Source organism: Chroicocephalus ridibundus, chromosome 6 (assembly GCF_963924245.1).
Source record: "Chroicocephalus ridibundus chromosome 6, bChrRid1.1, whole genome shotgun sequence".
Classification (NCBI taxonomy): Eukaryota; Metazoa; Chordata; class Aves; order Charadriiformes; family Laridae; genus Chroicocephalus; species Chroicocephalus ridibundus.
The window spans coordinates 18045370-18066568 of record NC_086289.1 but is presented as its reverse complement, the minus strand read 5'-3'; the positions used below and the strand labels follow the sequence as shown (position 1 = coordinate 18066568).

The 21199-nt window shown below is 39.9% G+C and overlaps 1 protein-coding gene across 1 annotated transcript in view; it reads left to right on the top strand.

The window, feature by feature from the left end:
- The window catches only part of IDE (insulin degrading enzyme), a 56592-nt gene extending 53398 nt beyond the window's left edge, over positions 1-3194 (top strand). Inside the window, exon 22 of the mRNA XM_063338419.1 lies at positions 509-3194. Coding sequence (XP_063194489.1) covers positions 509-604 — 96 coding nt within the window. The 3' untranslated portion in view covers positions 605-3194. The remainder of the gene's footprint in view (positions 1-508) is intronic.
- The last annotated feature ends 18005 nt before the right edge of the window (positions 3195-21199 follow it).

Genomic DNA, 21199 nt, shown 5'->3' with positions numbered 1-21199 from the left:
TATTATATTCTTACTCAGTCCTTATAGGTGACAAAGTCACTGTGGGTGGAAACTTCTGTATGAATTATATGTAGATATATTAGGCATTGTGACTAAATCTGAAAGAGTTACTTTGTTACTGCAATTAAAAATAATATCTCATTGAATTGCTATTGTTTTTATGATCTTACCTCTGATATTCAAAGGATGGGTGGGATGTTCTGAACTAGAATTTGTAAATGAAAAGACAAGCTCTGCATTTAGTGAGGTTCCTGCCATTATTAGTAATGCAATTACTGCATTATAGCTGCTGTTTTCAATTATCTAGAAAAAATATGAAACCATTTATTTCATAAGAAATTACACTATATTTTGGGTGATCCTGTAATCATGAAATGCGAATCACTAATATTATAGAAAAGAGGGAGGAAGATGTGTTTATATGTAGCTGTAGCAAAAGTGAAAAAGTGGGTAAATTGTCACTTCAAAGGTATTGAGCGGACTTTTTCTTGCGTACGCTTCTTTGCAGCCAAGTGTGATTGAAAATATGACAGAATTCAAGCGCAGTCTGCCACTTTTTCCACTGGTGAAACCACATATCAATTTCATGGCTGCAAAACTGTGAAGAACCCCAATGGATGAAGAAATGCAAATGTTCAGTACTGACATGGTTTCAGGGGACTTCATGATGAACAAAATTATTAAAGATCGTTAGGATAAATGGTTCTGTCCGTTATGAAAGTCCCGAATTCCTTCTTGGTTCATTTGACATTAGCTGTGTGTTAGGGATAGAGAGTATATAAAAATCAGTTGTGATCATGTGTCATTTATATTACAGACAACCTGTTGAAAACCAAAATCAACTGAAACAATAATAATAAAAAAACTTGTAGATGCAGTATATTTTTAAATTAGTACATCCCTTCAAATTTTCATTTTGATAAAATAACCCTCCAGAGCAAATAAAATTGCTTGAAATACCGTTGTTACTCCTGAAAAGCACCATTTAATATCCCAATAATTATGTTATTGGGGGCTGGAGGGGATGAGAACAGTAGGTCCTTTTTGGGATGGGGTCAACAATTTTTCTTAAAAATAGAGACTTTCACATTTTTTTGAAGTGACATGTTGAATGATACTTTTTTAATTGATCCTTAATGCAACCAACATATTTTCTATTTAAGTTTTATGAAGACCAGTGGCGGGGGGGGGGGGGAGGAAATTTGACAACACAGTAGTAAGTGAGAGAATTGTCTTAATGAGAATAATTGAAGATGTGGGCATGATTTTAATCTTTCTATACAAATTCGGGGACATTTTGTATTAAAACTAGTAAAATGCTGGAAACACTTTAATAGTGCATCTTATTTTTGTTATGAAAAGTGTTGTCCCAGTCTCTTGATACTGTCAACATCCTCATCCTGTTCCGTTTTTCAGTGTTACTGTGAATTGTTTCCATTTGGTATATAAAATGCTTTATTTGGTGTCATTTTTTGTTTTCAGTTGTGCATGTACTGATGAAGAACTCAGTCTGTTTTGCTTCGTTTGTTGTTAGGTCTCAGTCCAGCAAACTACTAGTGCAAATAACTTTAAGCACATGGCAGTTCTTGACTCAAGATCAGGTGAATGTCAAATATGGGCCCTATAACGAATCAGATCCGTCACTGTTCTGGTACATCAGTGTGGGTCCTTCTTGTCCTTCAGGAAGGCGTTTGGGACAACTCAGTACTGGGTGTGCAGAACTGCGTTAGCGCAGGGTGTGGTTCAGGTTACATCACAAAATGTTTGTTCCTACTTCTTTTAAGAAGGCTGTGCAAAACCAGAAGGATCCAAGATTTATGCTGAAATACTAGTATGTATGTATATTCCATAATTAAGTAACATGGTAAAAGAATAGAGGGTGTCTAATCTTCAGGTTTTACTGACTTCTGCAGAGTGATCTCATGCTTGGGATAGCCCTCAAACAGAAAAAGGTAAGGGAACATCTTACTGAGTTCTCCTACCTGTTTAATGCATAAAATTGATTGTAATTACTCAGACAGGATGGAGTATGCAAAGCACTGAAGATATGAATTCTGCTCATCAGGGATGTTACTGAGAGTTTGCTTCTTATTAAAAGAACGTGAAACCAAGACCCTGATGTGACACATGTTGTCATACGTCAGAATCCTGATATATGCAATAGGGCTGCTCTTGTCATTGAATCAATGTTCTTTCTTACACTGGCTCTGAAGCCAAATTGAATGAATGCTTGACAGGGTAAGGGCCTTAAGTTATGTTTATCTGAGAGTCTCTTCTAATTGAATAAACGCAGTGTATTTAAAAGTTGTTTAAAGGTTAACAGTACATGTTTCAACATCTTTTTAATAAATTTGATGATAGCTTGTGATGTAACCTGTTGCCAAGGAAGGCCACTAGCATTTTTTCGTAGCCTGAGGAAGAAAAAATTAAACATAATATAAGCAAAAACAGTAAAGGTGTCTCTGTTCACCACATTTTTCATGGATCCTTGACATAAAATGGGCTTTTTACGCTCTTGCATTTTGCTTTTGTTTATAGTTTTCCTTCAGTAAAAGTACTTGTATTATATATATTAATAGTTTTGACAACATACTATAAAAATATATATTTTGGGATTTAGTATTTAAACATACCACTCCTACGGTGAATAAAATGAAATGGCTTCTATTGTGTGTAAAAATAAATATATATATATATTCATGGAAGTACTATCAACTCTAATTTTAACAAATTATATAAATAAATTGGAATAGCAGTGTATTTAACACAAGGTCACAAATCATGTTTTCCAGAGGGGAAGAAAAAGTAGAATTTCAAAGTTCTGTGGCTGGATGCAGAAACCCATGTAGTTTTCCAGCAACTCTTAATTGCTTTTAAGTGTTCTCCAGCATTTTACAGTTTCTGAGTTTGATATAGCAGTAAATTTTGATAAACTCAGGCATACTAATTGGGTTCATTTTAATGGATCCAAAGCTGCAGTGTCTACAAGCAATAAAAAACTACCTAGAATACACTGTAATTCAATTTTAGTGCTTGTTAATTAGTTTATGTAAGAAATCATAAATTATTATTACATAACTGTAATTTTTGCAAGTGCTATTTTAAGCAGTTGATGTGGAATTGGGTGCATGTGACACAGCCAGTATGACAGAGTGCTAGAGTTATTCTGTTTACAATAAACAATCTGAATTTAATGTTTGGAGTTCTTAATTTGTTTTATTTTAATTTTTTGCATACTGGTAATGTTACATCTATCAGTCTGTGCATGTTTTTTATTATACATGAGTTGCGATTTTCTGCTCTCCAGTTGCTTGGAGTAGGTAGGCTGAATAGCATTGTTGGAGAAGTGTTCCCAGTCACTTCTAGGCAAGTTTCAGAGAACTTCCCCATGTGGCATCCCACATCTTGTAGGTAGATCCACCTCTGTTGCTCTCTGAGTGTATGAAAACTTGCTAATATAAAGGTAGAAATACTTGCACAAGACAGGATTTTAATTATCCAGTCTGAAATTATAAATTCAGAGCATCGCTGCAGCTGGACTGAATTATGCCAAGTTCAGCTTTACAGTCTTGCTTTTGGGAAATTGCTTTCCCTGGTCGTTTTCTTTGTTTCATGCACGCCAAAAGATTAACATTTTGAACGGTTAGGAGTAAGTGTGATTGTTGGAACAGTAAATAGTGTCAATTCTGATAGCACGAAGATACAAGTCAGCAGGCACTTCTGCTGTTCTAATGGGACTCCTTGAAGTAATACGTGACAGTTAGCAATGTTAAAAGAGACAGGTTTTGCCTTTGGTGTGGGGAAGAGTGGTTGGTACTCTCAGTGGAGACATAAAATGCCTGCAACCCACCTGGGAAGTTATCTGTCCCCAAGGTCAGGGCATTCTTTCTCCACTCCCAATCGTTAGGGATTGGTGTAAATCTCGACTCATTGGCATTACTGTCTTTTGTGAAAAATCAAGCTGTCCAAATTTACTTTGACTATTACTGTTGTCAGAATATTGTTTAAGCTTGGGTGTGAACACATTGATCATGTGTTCCACAGTGTAATCATAAAGTGCGGAGAAGGCATTACGCAGCTTTTTAACTTCGTTTATTATTTTCTAGCTCGTTTTAACACCAGGTCAGCAGAATTTTACTCTGCCTTCTCTCTACCATTTAACTGGTTAGTATGCTTTTGCTATGGGTCCGCTGGAAAGTGAAAGATTGATACTTTCTACACTGTTCTTCATATGTTTTTTCCATATTTCTTCAATAGCTGACCACTGAACTGATAAGGTCGTCTACAATGATGCCTGGGTCCTTCCTTTGAGCTGGTATCTGATTTGATATTCAAATACAAATCTGAAATACTTTGTTTTCAAGTCAGTTTTTAATGTTGTTGCTGCATGCCGCACAATACAAGGCACCTCTGTGCTAAAGGAAGAAGAGATCAGAAACTCGGGCACCTTTCTTACCTTGCATGTAATTTCAGAAGCAAGCCTGCCCTATGTAGATTCTGCTGAAAGGCTTTTATTTGAAACATTTTAAAGTCTACTTAGCATTCAAAGAACGTATGTGTAAGTTATAGTATGTGCTGTTGGCGGAATATAATGCCAATAGTATGTGAAATCTGAATTGCAATTCAAAGGAAGAAAGTGTGTGTAAGGCCAAAGGCCCAGCAGAATGGGAAACGTCACAATTAAACCAACTTATTTGAACTCAAGCATCTAAACAGAATCTAAGGTTGAAAATATTTATGGATTCTTAAATTAATATTTCTAAGCCATCCCAAGGTTGTTGACTAAAAGTGCAGCATTAAAGGATGTAGACACGATGCTGCTGAGCTTTTGCTGCTGTTAACTTCTAGGACTCCCTCTTGCAGTCCTGCAACACAAAATTCTGAATTAAATTTCTTGACTGTGCAATGGACGAAGGGAGATACACAGCTCCCAGTGGACTTCAGGTTACTGTTGCACTGAGTGAGGAAGTGACTAGGCTTAGCCAGTGGGAGACTCAAGTGAGAGGCATCCAAGTTTAAATCCTGCACCTTTCTGAGGATGTGCCACCACCTTACTGTGTGTTAGCTGTGCTTCCTTCTGCTTCAGATTTCCATTTCAGCTTTTCACTGCCTGCTCAGCTTCCCTTTCAAGAAGGGGAGCAAGGAATCATGGTACTTTTCCTAGTGACTGCCAAAGATATGTAAACTGTTCACTGGAGCAGCAGCTGGAACTCGGGTCCCCCTTCTAGCCCTCCCTTCCACCTGTACACAGAAATGGGTGTCCCGTGGTACACGTGGGCTCATACATACATGTACATATTCTGGTGCTGAACGCTTGCTCTCCAAAGTTAGAGCAGCTTCAACAGAAGGGAAGGAGGCGGTCCTCAACCTATGTTACTAATCTCCTGGGAAGTGGAAAAAATAGGCTAGAGAAAATTCTAATAGAAGATGGAAATGAAGGTGATTTTTTTGGTAACTTGCACTACCCACTGAGTTGTGGCATAGAAGAACGTGGTTTATATAAAGTCTGTTGTAAAGGATGAACTCCTGTGATGGGAGAGATAACGATGACCTGCTGTGAAGTCCAGGGAGATGTAGGAGATCAATACTGATGGCATTTTACATGGTTAAGGCTGAGTCATTTCAGAGCAGGTGCAAAAATGGTATTCTGGGATATTGGATGTAGAAAATGTGGCTGTATACAAATCTTAGTGAAAGCTGAGCCTGGGCTTTGAAGATCTAAATTTTGAATGTTGTTTAGTGGATAGCAGTCTTAAACATTTGCTGAATAGTATTCAAGTGATAAGGCAATGTTGGAACTGGTTTAAAACACCAGAAATATGTAAACATTTCACAGCAGTGGTGCTCAAAAATGGTTCACTTGGTATTTTTCAAACTTTCCAGCTTGATTAGGAATGAAGAAAGTTTAGCAGGACAGGTTTCAACCCAAATGATTATTTGCGCATGTGTGTAAAAGCCAGGGAAGGTCACAACAGGTTAGTGCCCATCACTGCTGTGGAGTCAGTAAGCTGTCAAAGAGTTGAACATTTCCCTACTTCATTCTTTTGTCATTACAGTAAGTTTTAGCCTGCTAAGACTTGTGGATTCCAAGCCTTCTGTAGTCCCAGGGGGGGAAAAAAAGTGTTTCTTATGACTACTTACTGTAAGTAACGTTCTGTGTTTCAAATGTGAGATACCAGTATCACTCACTGACATGTATCTGTTGAGGGTGAAGCTTCAGGAATGTGAAAAAAAATCTGTGCAGATAATTCTCCTGTTCATAGATGTGATTAATACTCATTTCCAGATAAAATTGTAGTAAGAGAAAGTAATTGTGACAATTCCGCAGCATTAAGCGTGTTTTAGGAACACAGGAATCTGTATGTATAACTGGATCTGGCATCTCCACAAGCTGATTGTTTAGTTCAAATACTCTTTGTGTCATCTTCAAAGGCAGAGATCTCCGCTGTTCATCTCGCATTGTGTCACGTCTCTGGCCAAGGTGAGATGAGCAGATACTCCCATTGTCACATCAGCCAAGTGTCATTGATGTCCGTTCAGCACTGGCATGCTCCGGGTGTGGGCTGCATGCGGGTTCTAGGATATTTCTTCTGTGATTAGAACTTACGTTCTAATCGTGGCAAGCTTTATCCATAAAATGATGTAAAGATGGCATCTACAGTGTGTCTTAACCTGGCGAGCCACAGTGGGTTGCTGCTGAAGTCAGCAAAGTGGGATATATAAGCAAGTGGAACTACTTCAGAAATAATCTGAAAACAGGTGCTACTCAAGCGCAGCAGGAGACTGATCTGCTGTTGTATGCACAATATGATTTTATTGCTGTGAATAATCTAATAAAAATGTACCTGATGCAGGCTTTTCCTGGCAGTAGGCATATTTAAGAGTGGAATAGCTTGTAGGCTTTGTGTAACTTGAAGAGTACATATACAAAGAATGCTTGTGGTTTCGATTTTTCCCCTTGAATTTAAATGTCAGTAATTGTTAGTTTAAAGTTGTTACGAATGTGAAAATATAAAAGATTGTATTAAGCTTAACGTGTACAAAATGTAAGTGTGCGTTGGGGTGCTCACTCACTCTGAGCCACTTAATAAAAGTAATGTTGAAATGGAAGATAATGCATATAAGTTGAAAGCAACTAGTTGCATGCCATTTTGCACTTCTTGTCTGATAATTATGTCTATCTGTCATGTCATTGTGTGTAAATTATAAATTCCTGTGAAAAGGGGTCGTGTTATGTCTGTAAACTACCAATGCACAACTGTGGCACTGTATAGCTAATAATATGTATGAGGCTTTTTTACATGTTGAATTGAGTAATTGAGAGTGAATACAAGACCTTATTTTCAGGACAACTTGCAGTGTCTGAAGAGCGCAAGTTTCTCTTTGAGCTTTGAAAGCAACAGAATAAAAGGTAGTAGAATCTCTTACTAATTTTATTAACTCCATATTCTCTACTAAACACACCAAAAAAGGCAGTTGAGATAATTTGGAGATTAAGCTCTAACTAAATACTTAAGCTGGTTTCACAACTGGAGTAAATGTGTTGCCATGTAGTAGGCTGGTAGCCCTAGATTATAAGATATGTATATCTGACAATGGTTTTGGCATAAATTTTGACTAGTCATTTAAAATAATATTAAATAATGTTGGAATAGCTTAATACTCCTGGAAGTCTTGTAACATTCATGTTTCCTCCTTTCATTTGAGATCCAGATTTAGGGTCTCAGTCTTGTATAGAATAAAGAGAGTCCTATAGTTTCGTATCTTGTTGGAGTGAGCTTTAATTTAGCGATGGTGTGACAGAGATCTGTGACAAAGATGCCGGAGGAGCTGCCTTGCTAATTCCCCAGGAGTCGCCATATACCATCCAAGCAAAAAGATAACTTAAAGCCCAAGATAATGTATACCTACATTTGTAACATATGCATTTGCAATGGAATTAATCTATCACTTTTTCTCAAGCTTAAGTAAATAATACACCCTCCACAACTGTGGAAAGATCTAATGTATCTGGTTGTCCAGCAGCTCAGGAAGAGGTAATTGTTCAGAAAATGGACTGCAACACAAAATCAAAACTGTGTGCAGATTTGTATGTGTGATTAGAGAAGGCTATACGGGATAGCACAATCGGTAAGCATAAACTATTCTACTGATTCTGTTCATAATTTCTGGTTCATTGAAAATGCTGAGGTGCCCTCATATGTGATACCAGAAATGTACTAGCAACAACGTGCATGGTCCTTGGGTAATGTGAATGGAAAGCACTTACAGTATCCACAGACCAACGGCAGCTCTTCGATATAAAAAGCTGAATTTGTTATGGTTTTTTTCCTGGTTCTGAAAGTATGAATGGCTAAAGGTATCCAGAGAGGAGAGCGATCCTGTCTGTCTCAGCCCCTTGCAGGTTCGGATGCCTTGGGCAAACGGTAAGGCTCTGTTCTCGAGCAGCAGCTACATCACACCAAATCTCCTGACTCAGCTGGTCTTTAGTTCAATTTGATATTAAATGTTACTACCTTTACCTTGTTAGAAAGGAAGTTTAATTACATTTCCTTTTTTGCAGTATTTATAGTGTGCTAATTAGTGCTGTTTCCAACCAGTTACCTGTGCCTCTAGGTAATGGTTATGCATATGTAATTTGAAGTTACATCTAGTCCCTCATTTTTGTGCGTGTTTTATTTATGGTGATGCAAGGGACTGAAAGACCCAAAGTTTGATTATTGTTATTTTTTGTCCTTTGAGTCTTTAGAGCTGGCACTTACGGAGATTTTTTTTTTTTTTTTGGACCTGGAAAGTCAAGTGAAGTGACTTAATTGACAGTAAATATTGAACCCTTTAGTGCCATTTTTACAGTAATAAATTTAAGAGTAGGATTATATGCTTAATGTGCAGAGAGGACTATTCGGGTTCAGTGATGCAGTCATGCACATTCAATAACTCATTCCTACTGTTTGACCAGGTTGGGGTAAGGGAAGACCAGGAAAGGAAGAATTGGGGTTTTTTTTTTTGGGTTGGGTTTTTTTTTGTTGGTTGGTTGGGGTTTTTTTTGGTTTTTTTTGGTTGTTTTGGGTTGTTGTTTTTTTTTTTTTTTTTTTTTTTTTAGGTTTTCTCATGCGTTTCAAAGTTTAAAGAAAATTTGCTATGCAAGAAAATTTGTAGAAAGTGTCAAGTTTTTTTTTAAACAGGTATATTTTTAATTTTTGTAATGAAAATTTTAATTTCCACTGCTTGGAAAACAGCATGTACTTCAGAATAAAAGTGTCAGCTTAAACGAGTCACCACGCAACGTGGTATCTTTCCTTCGCACTCTAATTACAGTTCTTGGTGCTATGCCATACGTGTGCTGTTATTCCCTACCACAATGTGAAGAGCCGTGCACCTCGCCTTTATGCATGAAAACCATTTCTGTCGTTCCCCTGAGGAAAATCCTGTTTGTACGAGTCTATGGATTAAAAAAAAACCCAAACAAAAAAAAAACAAACCACAAACCAAAAAAAACCCGAAAGAGAACTAAGAGAGTAAATCACTTTTAAAGCGCAGAAATGCTCTAGATATCTATTTTTTTCCCTTTCCGAGCCGGCAAGGGCCCGGTGCTTCCTCCTCGCCTCCGCCGCTCGCTGCCGCCCTCACCCGGAGGGGGCCCGGCAGCGGCAGCCCCGTTTCGCCCCCCCGCGCCGTCCCCGAGGGGGGCCCCAGGCCTCAGGCGGCCCCAGGCCTCAGGCCCCCCTCCGGTACGGCGCGGGCGGGAAACGGGGCTGCCGCGGGGAGGAGCTGCCGAGCTGAGACACCGTAAGGCGGTGAGAGGGGCCGGGTATGTGCCGGAGGTGGGCGGGCGAGCGACGGCTGGGGGTTGATGAGGGGGTTCGGTGAGGTGATAGAAAATGGCGGGCGGGGGTCGGGAGGTGTGAGTGGGATACGCTGGGCAAGATGGCGGCCTGTGGCCGGGCCTCTGCCGGGCGAAGGGGGGCCACAGGCTCCGTTTTATCTTACAGCCGGCCCTAGTTTTATAGGGGGTGAGGAGGTGACCGTGAATTAACGTGGGGTTAATTCGCAGCAGCAAGTGGAGCCGCGGCTTTGCCGTGCGCTGAACATGCGACTGATGTGGTGCCGGTTACTCTGAGGGGAAAAAAATTACATATATCAGGTTACGGGCTTCAGAAGTGAGATAATTAAATTTGTCGTCACTGCAGACCCCCGGCGCTGCCCGCTTCCCACACAGCCCTGGGGAAGGTTGTACTTATGGAGTGCTTGGCACTGTAACAGCAGGCACCGCAGGGAAACTCATGAAAACAGCAGCGATTTTGCCTTTGGAGCAAATTTCAAAGACCGTGGCACGCAGGGGGCTGTGGAAAAGAGTGAATGGTCATGTCACGGACAGATCCCTTCACAAAAGAGGGCAGAGATAAGGTTGCATAGGCCACTGTGATTCTGGTATTTCTTAGCATTTGACATAGTGGGGGGCTTGGCAGTGAAGTGCTTGTAGCACAGACTTGGGGTGTCATTGCCAAGTGTTCAAACAAAAAACAAAAGGGAAACTGAAGGGGGAGGGTGGGCAGAGCAGCTTTCATGATGTGTTACCTTCGTGACACAGACAGCTGTTATCTCATGGGGGAGAGCCACGGGATCCGTCACGTGCTGGATGTGCCAGCAGCGAGGATGTGTGTGTCAGTGTGATAAGCCCACGTCAGTGGCAGTTCCAGGTGCCGGAGAGCAGCAAAGGAGCTGAGGCAACGCACTCTGCGCCAGCATCTGATGGTGACAGACCTCCACGTCTTCTTCCCGACCAGCCCCTCCCCCATCTCTGGATCCACATCCTTGTCCCCTGGCCAGTCTCAGTCCTCATCTCACCCATTTGTCACCTGCCTCCTTCAGCCAGTCTGTGATCCACAGCTGCCCACAGCCCAAACCCTTCTGCAGCTCCTGGGCTGTGTGTTACAGATTAAGGCCCACAATCTCTTGCCCGTCTTTCTCAATGACTGCTCAGTCCCCACCCTCCTTGTCCATCATTCACTACACCTGTTGCTGAATCCACGTTTTATCTTTTGCCTTTGAGTAGGATAGGCTAAGCAGGGAAGTCATTGAGAGCTCTGGAGGACAGCCTTTCTGTTTTCAGGTCCAGCTATACAGCACTGCAGGTAGCGGTAAGGTGCTAAGACCCATTTCTTCTCCTAATGTGGCTCTTACACAAAGAACCCTTGGGAAATTCAAGTTCATTTTCAACAAATCCCAACTAAGCAGCTTCAGCCTTCAAATTTTCAAGGTGTTTGAGAGGATTCTTCATACAAGTCACAAACGCCACCACTTGAACCACCAATCATCGGAAGTCCTCCCTACCACCTCATTTTCAATTCCCTCCTTCAAACTTTGAGACTGTGAGAGACCTGCTGCAATTTCCCATTAATGACCAAACTATCACAGAAGGAATCTTCCAGTTACTCACTTTGGGACACACAGAATGGTGTTTAAAATTTATAAGGTTCTTATTGAAAGAACCTTATATTCAACTGAAAACACAGTCTGATTAAAGGAAGTAATCAGGCAACCTGGTGGTGGTAGCAGCCTTCTTGTGTCAGGTGGGAGTGGAGGAGGAGGAAACATTTCCTTGCAGAGCTCTGTAACTTAAGGCTTACTTATCCTTGAACAAAAAGGATTTCGCACATTAGCCTTCCAAAAGTTTGTACTAATAGTCTCCTTTTGTCTCTAGACTTTCTAGTCTGGGGGAACTCAGTGTAGGCATACATATGTGCAGGCACGTGAGTGCTGGGGAAAGAAGAGCAATATGAGCCTTCATTACAGAGCAAAAGAAGAGAGGTTGCTTTGGCAGCAGTAGGCAACTCTCATTAACCACATAGTTTGCACAGGGAATGAAGAATGGAATTACACAGCAATATGGAGATTGTCTGCCCCTTTCTCTGTTCTTTGCCATGCAGTGGGAACTTCCTTTTTCCCAGTCAGGCTTACTGCTGGGTGTGAGCATCCCTGGGTTGCACCTGGCTGTGGTGGCTTGCTAATACATCTACTTGGAAGAGATGCCTGGTTTGCACGTTGAAAGGATAAACTGCTTATCCTGTTTTCTGTAATTCTGTCACACAGAGAGCTTTTTAACTTAAGGGTAAGTACAAGGCAGTGATGTGGTTGAAGGAGATAGAAAGTGGAGGAGGGACTCTGAATCATCTGATTTGTATTTAAAGGCTTTATTCTGCTTGCTCTCTCTTTCTAAAAATATTTTTTTCTGGTTTGGAGAAATAAGATATAAATGATACCCTGGCAAGAAGTGCATAAAATCTGACAGATGAATAAATTGTTCTCTTCAGAGCTGTAAGCTTGGAAAGAACATTGCAGAGATAATGCGTGTTCTTGGCTTGACAGAAGTCCGGTCCATTAGAAATATACCCCTCTGAAGACTGATATGAACTTTTGAGCTTTCAATTGAATAATTGCTCTGTGAGATTTGAAATATTTTGAATTATTTAATTTCCCATTCACCAAAATTGAATAACATTGCAGTTGGTGATTTAAAATGTTGTTGAATTAATTATGACATTTTGTTAAATTCCCTTTTGTCTTTCCTTTGTCAGTTTTTTATTTCAAAGACCTCAGCTAATGCAGAAAGCGTATCACCCCAATAGGGAGAAGAGATGAGTCAGAGATTTGTCAGCTTGAATGGCCTTAGACCTACTTATGCCTACTAACCACTGTGATGCAAGTCTGAAGTGATGTTACTTGCATATTAAAGAGCAAGACGCAGAAAGCTGAAGCTTCCTTGCTAAGCTCTGTTCTACCGACCCTCTCTGCTACAGACTTGCACTCCTCCTGCCTGATGTAAACATGCCCCAGGCAGAATAGGTGCTGCCACCCCCTGCCCCTTCCAGCAGGACCCACCATGTGAGCTCAAGCGCAGCATTTTTGGTCAAAGCTGGTTTAAATACTGATGCCTCAGACCACAGGCAGTATAAACGCCTATGATCTGCCTCATCTCCAAACTGCAATCCAAACACGCTACCCACATTAAGAGAAGAAAGGCCTGCAGCCATGACTTAGAGAATATGATTGGAAAGGAAATTACACCCTTGCTGATGTTAGACCTGTCAAAGCCTTCTAGGATGCAGCACGTTGGTCTATAACATTTCAGATTTCAGCTGAAGGCAACTTTCTCCCTTGTTTATATGCTGTAGCTTATTTTTGTGTCATCCATCCAACTTTATTTTTCTCTGGCATAATTTATAGCAAGCTATTTATGGGACTAGAATAAGTGTCAGTTTGGAGAAGGGATACAGTTCCTTCTGTACACAGTGTGAGTTAGAAGGCTGTTAGAAGGTTTCAGTTCCAAAATGGACAGCACTATACTTGTACATGAAAGGAGAAAAGATTTGTTTCTTATGCCAGTTTCTTGCCATCCCCTATTCTTGTAATGAATAGTCTAAGTTTAATTTCAGGATTCTGTATTCTCTTTCTGTTTTAGGTATGTCATGTTGTATACTAACTAACATCATCAATACACCAAATGTCCTTTTTCGCTTGGACTTCCTATGCCTAATGTCCTAGTTGATGATTATTTTTAGATTATATTGTTTTAAGCTGTTGTATAAATCCCCCTGAGACACTGGTTTTCATTTAAAAGGGCAAATGCATTTGTTTTGTTACTACACTCTTGTCTGCGCTTTACTGCATTGGAGCAAAATTTATTTCAGACAAATGGTTCTTGCATGTTTTTATATATCCTTTTATACGCTGTTCGTTAAGTTGAAACATCTTTTGACGAGAGAGCAAATCAACAGGCTAAACAGCAATTATCATCTCCCACAAATCACCTATCCTTGATAGAATAAGATATATTTACAATTTATTCACCAGTGTTTGGTGGCAACCACTTCATGATAAAATGGAGTACTGGATCGTATGAGGTATGATCCAAAGATAGGATGTTATCTAGACAGGACTTCAAAAGCACGATATGAAAGTTTTAAACAAAAAGAAAAGTGAATTTATATTTTGGGCTTAGAAAAAAAGGCGAAGGCTGGAACTGAGAACAATTGCAAGCCTCTACTGCAAAAACCAGTGCATGCTCATCACCTTGATATTTGCAGGCAGAATCAAAAAAATCTCAGCTCAACAGCAGGTGCCCACAAGAGGGAAAAAAGCAATCTTCCCCTAGGATTCAGTCCTCAGACTAACCACTACCTGCTGGTTTTTGAGAGGATTTATCCCTGGAACACTGCATTTGCATTGTGTCTGATAACGTCAAGGCTTAGCACAGGACAAAAACATCATGAGTTTAGCAGAAGTACCAATTCAGATAAGTACAGGCTCAGCTGTTGCTAAATTGGCAATTATAACTAGATAGTCTCTGCTCCCCCGCCATCATCATTGTTGGCGCTGGAAGTTTTGTCTCAGTTCAGTGAATATTCTGTTTTGTAAGCTCTCATTTGTCTTCTGTTTGACAGCTTACAGTGATTTTGTTTAGCTGTACTGATGAACTGCTGTCAGTGGAAAAAGCTCCAACCACCAGAAGCATATCAGGAGGATTAGCCAAAACCTACAATTCCTACATGGTTGGAAAATGGGGAGATTAACTATAAAAGGCCTGAACCAGAATATGAGATCAGATCATCTTCTCAAATGCTGCATGTGTTCAGGATTGCAAATCCATATCCAACTATCTTTATCCCTGACCTTTAAAAGTAACTTTTCAGCACAACCGTACCTACTGTGGCAGAAGCAGCAGAAGCAGGAAAAAGAAAACAAAGTAGTGGCAAGTCCTAGCATTTTACCTGCTGGGAGTCTTGATCTGCTTTCAGATAATTCAGAATTTTAGAATTACAGCATCTGCTCTAGGCTTACATTGCAACCACAGCTGTGATAAGGAGGGATGATCTTGTTCTAGACATGATATGAAATCTGTATCTCTTTTCTGCCAAGCAGTTGGTATGGTTCCAGAATCCTGCCACAATGCTCTCATTTTATCTTTTGTTATTTTGCAGACTCATAGGCTAACCCAGCCTCTGTAAAGCTGTTGCACTGTGGTCTGTCTCCATTTTGGTCTCAAAGCCATATAATGCACCAGTAAAGACAGAATTTTTAAAAAAAATATTGTACCTGCTGAGGAAAAAATGCACGAAGCTTGTTCAATAGAGCAGATTAGTCTCAATTCCATCCTTACTTGAAGCAAGTAACAGCTAACTCAGCTATCTGCATTTAGGCTGTGCTTTCACCATACAGTGATGATAGAGGGCACCCTGTGCCCTTCATGCCTTTGACTCTACAGCATGACTCATGGGCCTTTCCTGTGTCCTAGGAGAACTGGACTTGGCTTCCCTCCCAGAGGAAGAGGGAGGTACTATTCTGGCAGCCTGGCTTCAGTACAAAGTAGACTTCCAGGTCAGCCCAAAGCTCTGTAGTTGCCCCATGCCCCAAGAACAGACACCTGCTGCAGGTATGCAATAAGCAGGCACCATCTCAGGTCTGCAGGTCCCTTTTTGTGTGTAACATTAAATACGAGTAAGGAAAAGAGGGTCTCAGCCCAGCTCTGAGCTTTCTCCCAGCAGTCCTTATACCTGTCCTGCTGCTTGAGCTGGGAGCAGGTTACCCCTGATGCCTCGATGAGCCATCAGCAACAAGTTGTGGTCAGGCCCCAGGACAGGGGCATCTGCTGTGGCCTGCAGGTGCCTCCTGTGGAGGCAACTAATCCTGAAGGCAGGAGCATCAGGGTCTTAGCCAAAGGAATCCCACTAGCAACCAGCAGTCATGTGGAAAGCAGGAATGGGCAAGGTGCAGTACAATTTGAAGTATCAGGTGGCATATGCATGGCTCGTTCCATCACAAAGCTGCTCTATGTGCATCTGCTCATTCAGCAAAGACCATACCTGAGCTGCGTAACTGCACCTTGAACCAGCTCAAATGTAATCTGCAAGAACATCCAGCAGTGACAAATTTGTCAAATACGCTCGAGAAACCCCCCTCCTCCATTGGGACAGGCAGTTTATGTTGTCAAGTGGTTGCTTTGTTTCAAGAGATGGAAAAGGGAATTTGTTTGTAGGACTTCTGGGACTGAAAAATCAGATTGTGCAGATAAAACTAGCCCTGCAGTCATTGCCTGTAGCATCCCTGACGCTTTAGTCACTAACTAATTTTGTTTCATCAGTGGTTCTTCCCATCCTTCAGCTTTCCAGCGTGCACTGCCATCTCCAACAAGGTGAGACCCCTGCTCAAAATGAAGTGTTTGAAGGGCAGGATCAATACAGTAGGCTGCCACTCTGGTATCTCCTCTTTTGTTTTGATATCAGTATTGAGCAAAAAGGCAGATTTTGTTTTGTGTGTGTGCATGCGGGACTGGTATAAACTGATTAGATGTTTTAATGCTTTTTTAAATGCTAATATATTTTTTAATGCTTTTTTTGGCTAATATATTTTAAAAGACAAAATGAACTGTATGCACTACTCAAGACAGAACACTAAGTTCACCTGTTAATAGTACTAGAATTTAACTTCATTAGGCACTCTCCACATCCTTCTGCTTCCTTACCTATTGGACAGGGAATATTAAGTCTTGTTACCGTATTTTTAGGGTGATACTGTTCGGTTTCTCCACAAGTCAATTAGTAAAAAGAGAGACTTGACTTTCAAAAAAGGGTTGTTACAGAAAAAAGATATTTTGAGGCCATCTAATTACATCTCAAAAATGCAATAATAAGGAAAAAATCTGCTTTGGGAATACAGGAAATGTTAGGATGCAAAAATACACCACTGCTTGCCACGTGCTATATAACTGTGGTGCATATTCGATTTATCCTAATTACATTTTAGTATATTTATTTGCTTTCTGACCGGAGCAGAGCTGCCATATTCTGAATTCAGCTTGCTTATGCCTTTTATGCCTTTCCTGTGGTGTGCAATATCACAAGCCTTGTTTTTTTAAAAACAGAATAGAACCAAACCAAGACTAAAAACCACCATCCAAGCTGCACACCACGGCTGATAAATAAATACTCGGTTTCTCTTGGTCCTGTTCATATGTATGCAAACGTGTTTTAATGTTGGCTCGGTGGCTGCCATTCATAAGAACGTATTTTAGGTGCAAGAAAAGGTTTACATGGCTTCCCAGAGGATGATTATGCAGCTGCCAAAAGGGATGAATTCAAATCTTATGTACTGTTTTTTAAAATGCTTTGTTAATTTGCTCCTGAGGAATATTCAGATGCAACTAATTACCCTGTAATGAGGCTCCTAAAGCTGACCATCTAATAGGCTTCTGAAGGTGTCCAGCTTATTATACAAAATGATTTTACTTTCTCTAAACTCTTCATATGTGGATGCCATAAATGGTTGTATTCCCCAATGATGAGACAGTCTAAGGGAGGTTTATGGGATTAATTAATGTGATAATTAATTAATTAAGGACAAATAGGAGAACTATGGAAGACACATTCTGCTTGTCAACTGCAGGTTTGCAAATAGTTACTTACATAGCATCTGAATGCCAGCTGCAATAAATAAGGACTTTGGACACCATTTTGACAGTAAGAAGCTAGTGAAGTTAGTTAATACATGCATCTCATGGAGTTTTGGAAGGCGTCTGCAGTATTGTTTCCCATTCTAACAGCCTCCTATAATTACACCATCTGCAATTGCAGTTTTCCATGCAGGGATTTTCCCCTATCTTGGTAGTTAAAAAGACAGAGAGCTCAGTGCTACAAGCCACATAGTATTGACCTTTACAGAAGATGTACTTGACATTCACACTTGGTCAAGAAAGGCCCCCTGACGCTCAGATTTTTGAGGAGACAAGATGATTCCTGGTATCTGAGACAGTCTTGATGGTGTGTTGCTGGAATCATCTCTAAAGTGTCTCCACAGATTCCATGAGTAAAGCTATTTTATGTTTGTTTTGGTCCTAATCTGTGGATTAGGACAAAATATTTATGTGGGCTGCTAATGACTCTAAACGTTATATGAAGGGATTCCAACACATAGTGTATGTGATTTAGCTCAGCAAGAACTGAAATGCTTTGAGCAGGAGTTGCTGAGAGGAATGTTATAGACTGTCTGGGATCACCCACTCTGTCCAAAATAGCTTAAGACCTGAAGGCTCAGGAAATACACATACATTTTCTGTCATTTGGCATATAAGTAGCTACATGTAAATGTTACAAACTTATTTAAAAAAATAAAATAAATCTATGTAATGAGTCTTGCCACCTATTAACCAGAAGAGCTTTCACTTTTGAGACCCTTTAGAAAGGGAAATAGAACAGCTCTGTTCATAAAGAATCTAGAGCTGAACAATGTAATGCAAGCACCCATACTTTTGAAATGAGGAGTAAATTTACTCCTTAGGTTAGTTTGCATTTTCATTCATCTTTGAAACAAGACGAGAAAAGAAGCCTAGTTACCAGTAAGGTGGTATGAACTTAAATACACAGCACAGTTCTGTGTCTGTGATAGGAGACAGGGCTTGGTAACGTGGGAAGGTCAGTTGCACTGCATGGTATTTAATTTATGCTAAGTGGAAAGCACTTTCATTTTTATAGTACCTTGAAATTTAACAACACTCTGGGGTAGAGAACCCTGCAGTTAAAAGATACCATTGCTTTTTCATAAGAAAGCACTGACAGAACAAAACCCCACTGCTTTGCATTTAAAAGCTACCAAAGAATTTAAGAAAAAACTGAAACCTTTGTTTAATTAAGTTCAGAGTGAATTGTCCTTATAGGTTAGCAACAATTTTCTAAGCCCTTCTCATCAGTCAAAAGAATTACTATTGTGTTGGTGATGAGAAATTGCGCTAGTCATTCCTAGCTTGGTACTGCGGGAATTTAGTCCAAGTCTCAGTTTCAGTATGTCAAAATGGCATTTTTTTTACCTCTGAAATGATCTTCAAGTAAGTTTTTATTCCTTCACACACACACACCCCCATCTCCAAAAGCTGTTCATCATGTAATGCATGCAATGCTTTTCATCCAGAGGGAGTTATTATAATGTTATGTATACTTAACCAACATCTGTCTTGGATTAAAAAAAAATAAAAATATAAAAATCCCTTAAGTTGAAGTGCAAATATACTGGAGGAGCAGGACTTTCTTCCTGCACTGTGGTTTTACTGCTTGAAACAGAGTAATGCAAGCAGCTCATGCAAGAGTAATGCTGCAAGCTATCACTAGTAACAAACTCAGAGTTACCCATGGGATCTTAACCTAGAACTATATAAAGGAGGTAAGGTGGTAGAAATTTTCTTCTATCTAGTTAGTCAGATGCTTCTGAACCAGTTACCATTTTGCTGCAGAAAAAACCACTCTTGATTTTCACCAAAATAAAAACATTTTTTATTCTGTGCTATCTTACGTTATTTTATCTTCTGTGCCTGAGAAGTGCCTAGAAAATTGGTAGGGGAAAGCTCTTCCAGAGGTAGTGAGTAGGGGTACTAGCATCTTGTAATGATTCATGGCAGAGAAGCGACAATTACTCACAAAATAGACCTAAGACATACAGTAAATATTCAGATCAGTGTGTTCCTTTATCATCTCCCTTTAGCTGAAGCTAAGTGTTACTGAGTTGTAGTAAGAGTGGAGGAGCAACTGAAATACAAAACCACCTGACACATCAAGCTGTGCATCCTGTAGCACAGTGGTCTGAAGCTAGAAATAAGTTGCATGGTTTTGTTTTTTTTTTTTTAAATAAGCATAGTACTTCCTATGGAGGCCCAGTGCTTAGGCAATTGCTTTTCCATGGCTTAGTCATCCAGCATTAAATGAGGTGCCTGCAAGATATGTTTTGACAGGTGCTGCTGAGCTGTTTTAGTTGAGGCAGTTTCAAGTCATGTCTGCTATTTGCTCTTAGTGGTTCTGGAATGGAATTTTTCTACTGAACTACTACCACTACAACCAGAAATAACTGCTTTATGCTCACAATATTCAGAGGTGCAAAAGCAATTAAATATCCAGAGCATGTGAATAACTAACTGGCAAGAATGGATAAAGAGGCCACAGATCTTCAAACCTTCTTCAAGTATAGGGGCCATGTCTAAAGGAGATAGTTCATCCCAGTTTACAGAACAGATTTCTTTTTTCACTCACAGTAACATTCCCTTTGTGCACATGTCTTGTCACTGTTGCCTTTCCAGAAGGTGAATTCTATTACTCAAGCTCTTGAATAAGGCCTTGAAATGAATTAATAAAGCCTACCTCGGACTTCCATAAATTTGTAAAGCAGAAAGAATTTGAATGGTTGAAATGCTGGGCAAACTTTCGCACACATACTTCTAGTTTTACAGCTCATTCCAATAGAGCAACCTGCTAAATAGCCATGAAGAAAGAAATCTTGGCCTCAGTGCCTACAAGAATTGAACCAACTTATTAAGGAACACTGGCTTCTGATTTCCTCCGATTATGTTGGAATTTACTGAAACAGGTGTGAGAATCTTTTCCCCAAATCACAGCAAGTGAGAGAGACTAGTGGGAGAAGATATGCCTTTTCAATCAACAGGGTTAGAAGCTGATAGTTCAGGTACTGAGAGGTTGTGAGGTTAAGGAGGATTATGTACTGCCGGATTCAGTGGTATATTCCGAGTACGTATGAGAAAAGTACCTATTTACCTCTTTAAGTTAAACATCAAAGAGTATGTATGGTTTCTTGAAGCATGCCTCAGTCCTAGCAAGAACCATTTTCCAATATATTGTTATTTACATGTACTTATCTATGACCAAGAAAACTTTTGGTACAATTTTTTTTTATTTGTACACACACACACACACATACATACTGGAATTAATTAAAACTTCTGAAAATTCAGGACAAAGACTAGTTTCCATTAATAGTTCTTCTCCCAGGCTAATGCAGTTGTTAACTGTTAGCCTCCTTGAAGTTTCTTTCAATCTAACAAGTGCCATCCCAATCAAGTAGCCATGTGTCCCCAGCTTTTGAGAAAAAACAGGAGGAAAATTAAGATGATCTAAGGAATAGGTTATTTTTTGGAATATTGTTTGGCAAATGTAATCAGTTCCATTTTAATCACCCTCAAAACCAAAATTTTTCTCAAACCGCACAAGAACTAATAATTACTCAGCTACTTTTTGGGTTTGGATAGTAAATTCTGTTTCACATTATGCAGAACAGCGTAGTGACTTTGCAAGGGTGCCAAGGAATGGGCTTGTTAGCGAGAGGACAACTGCTAAGGCTATTTTTCAGAATTTCCTAGCTTTTACCT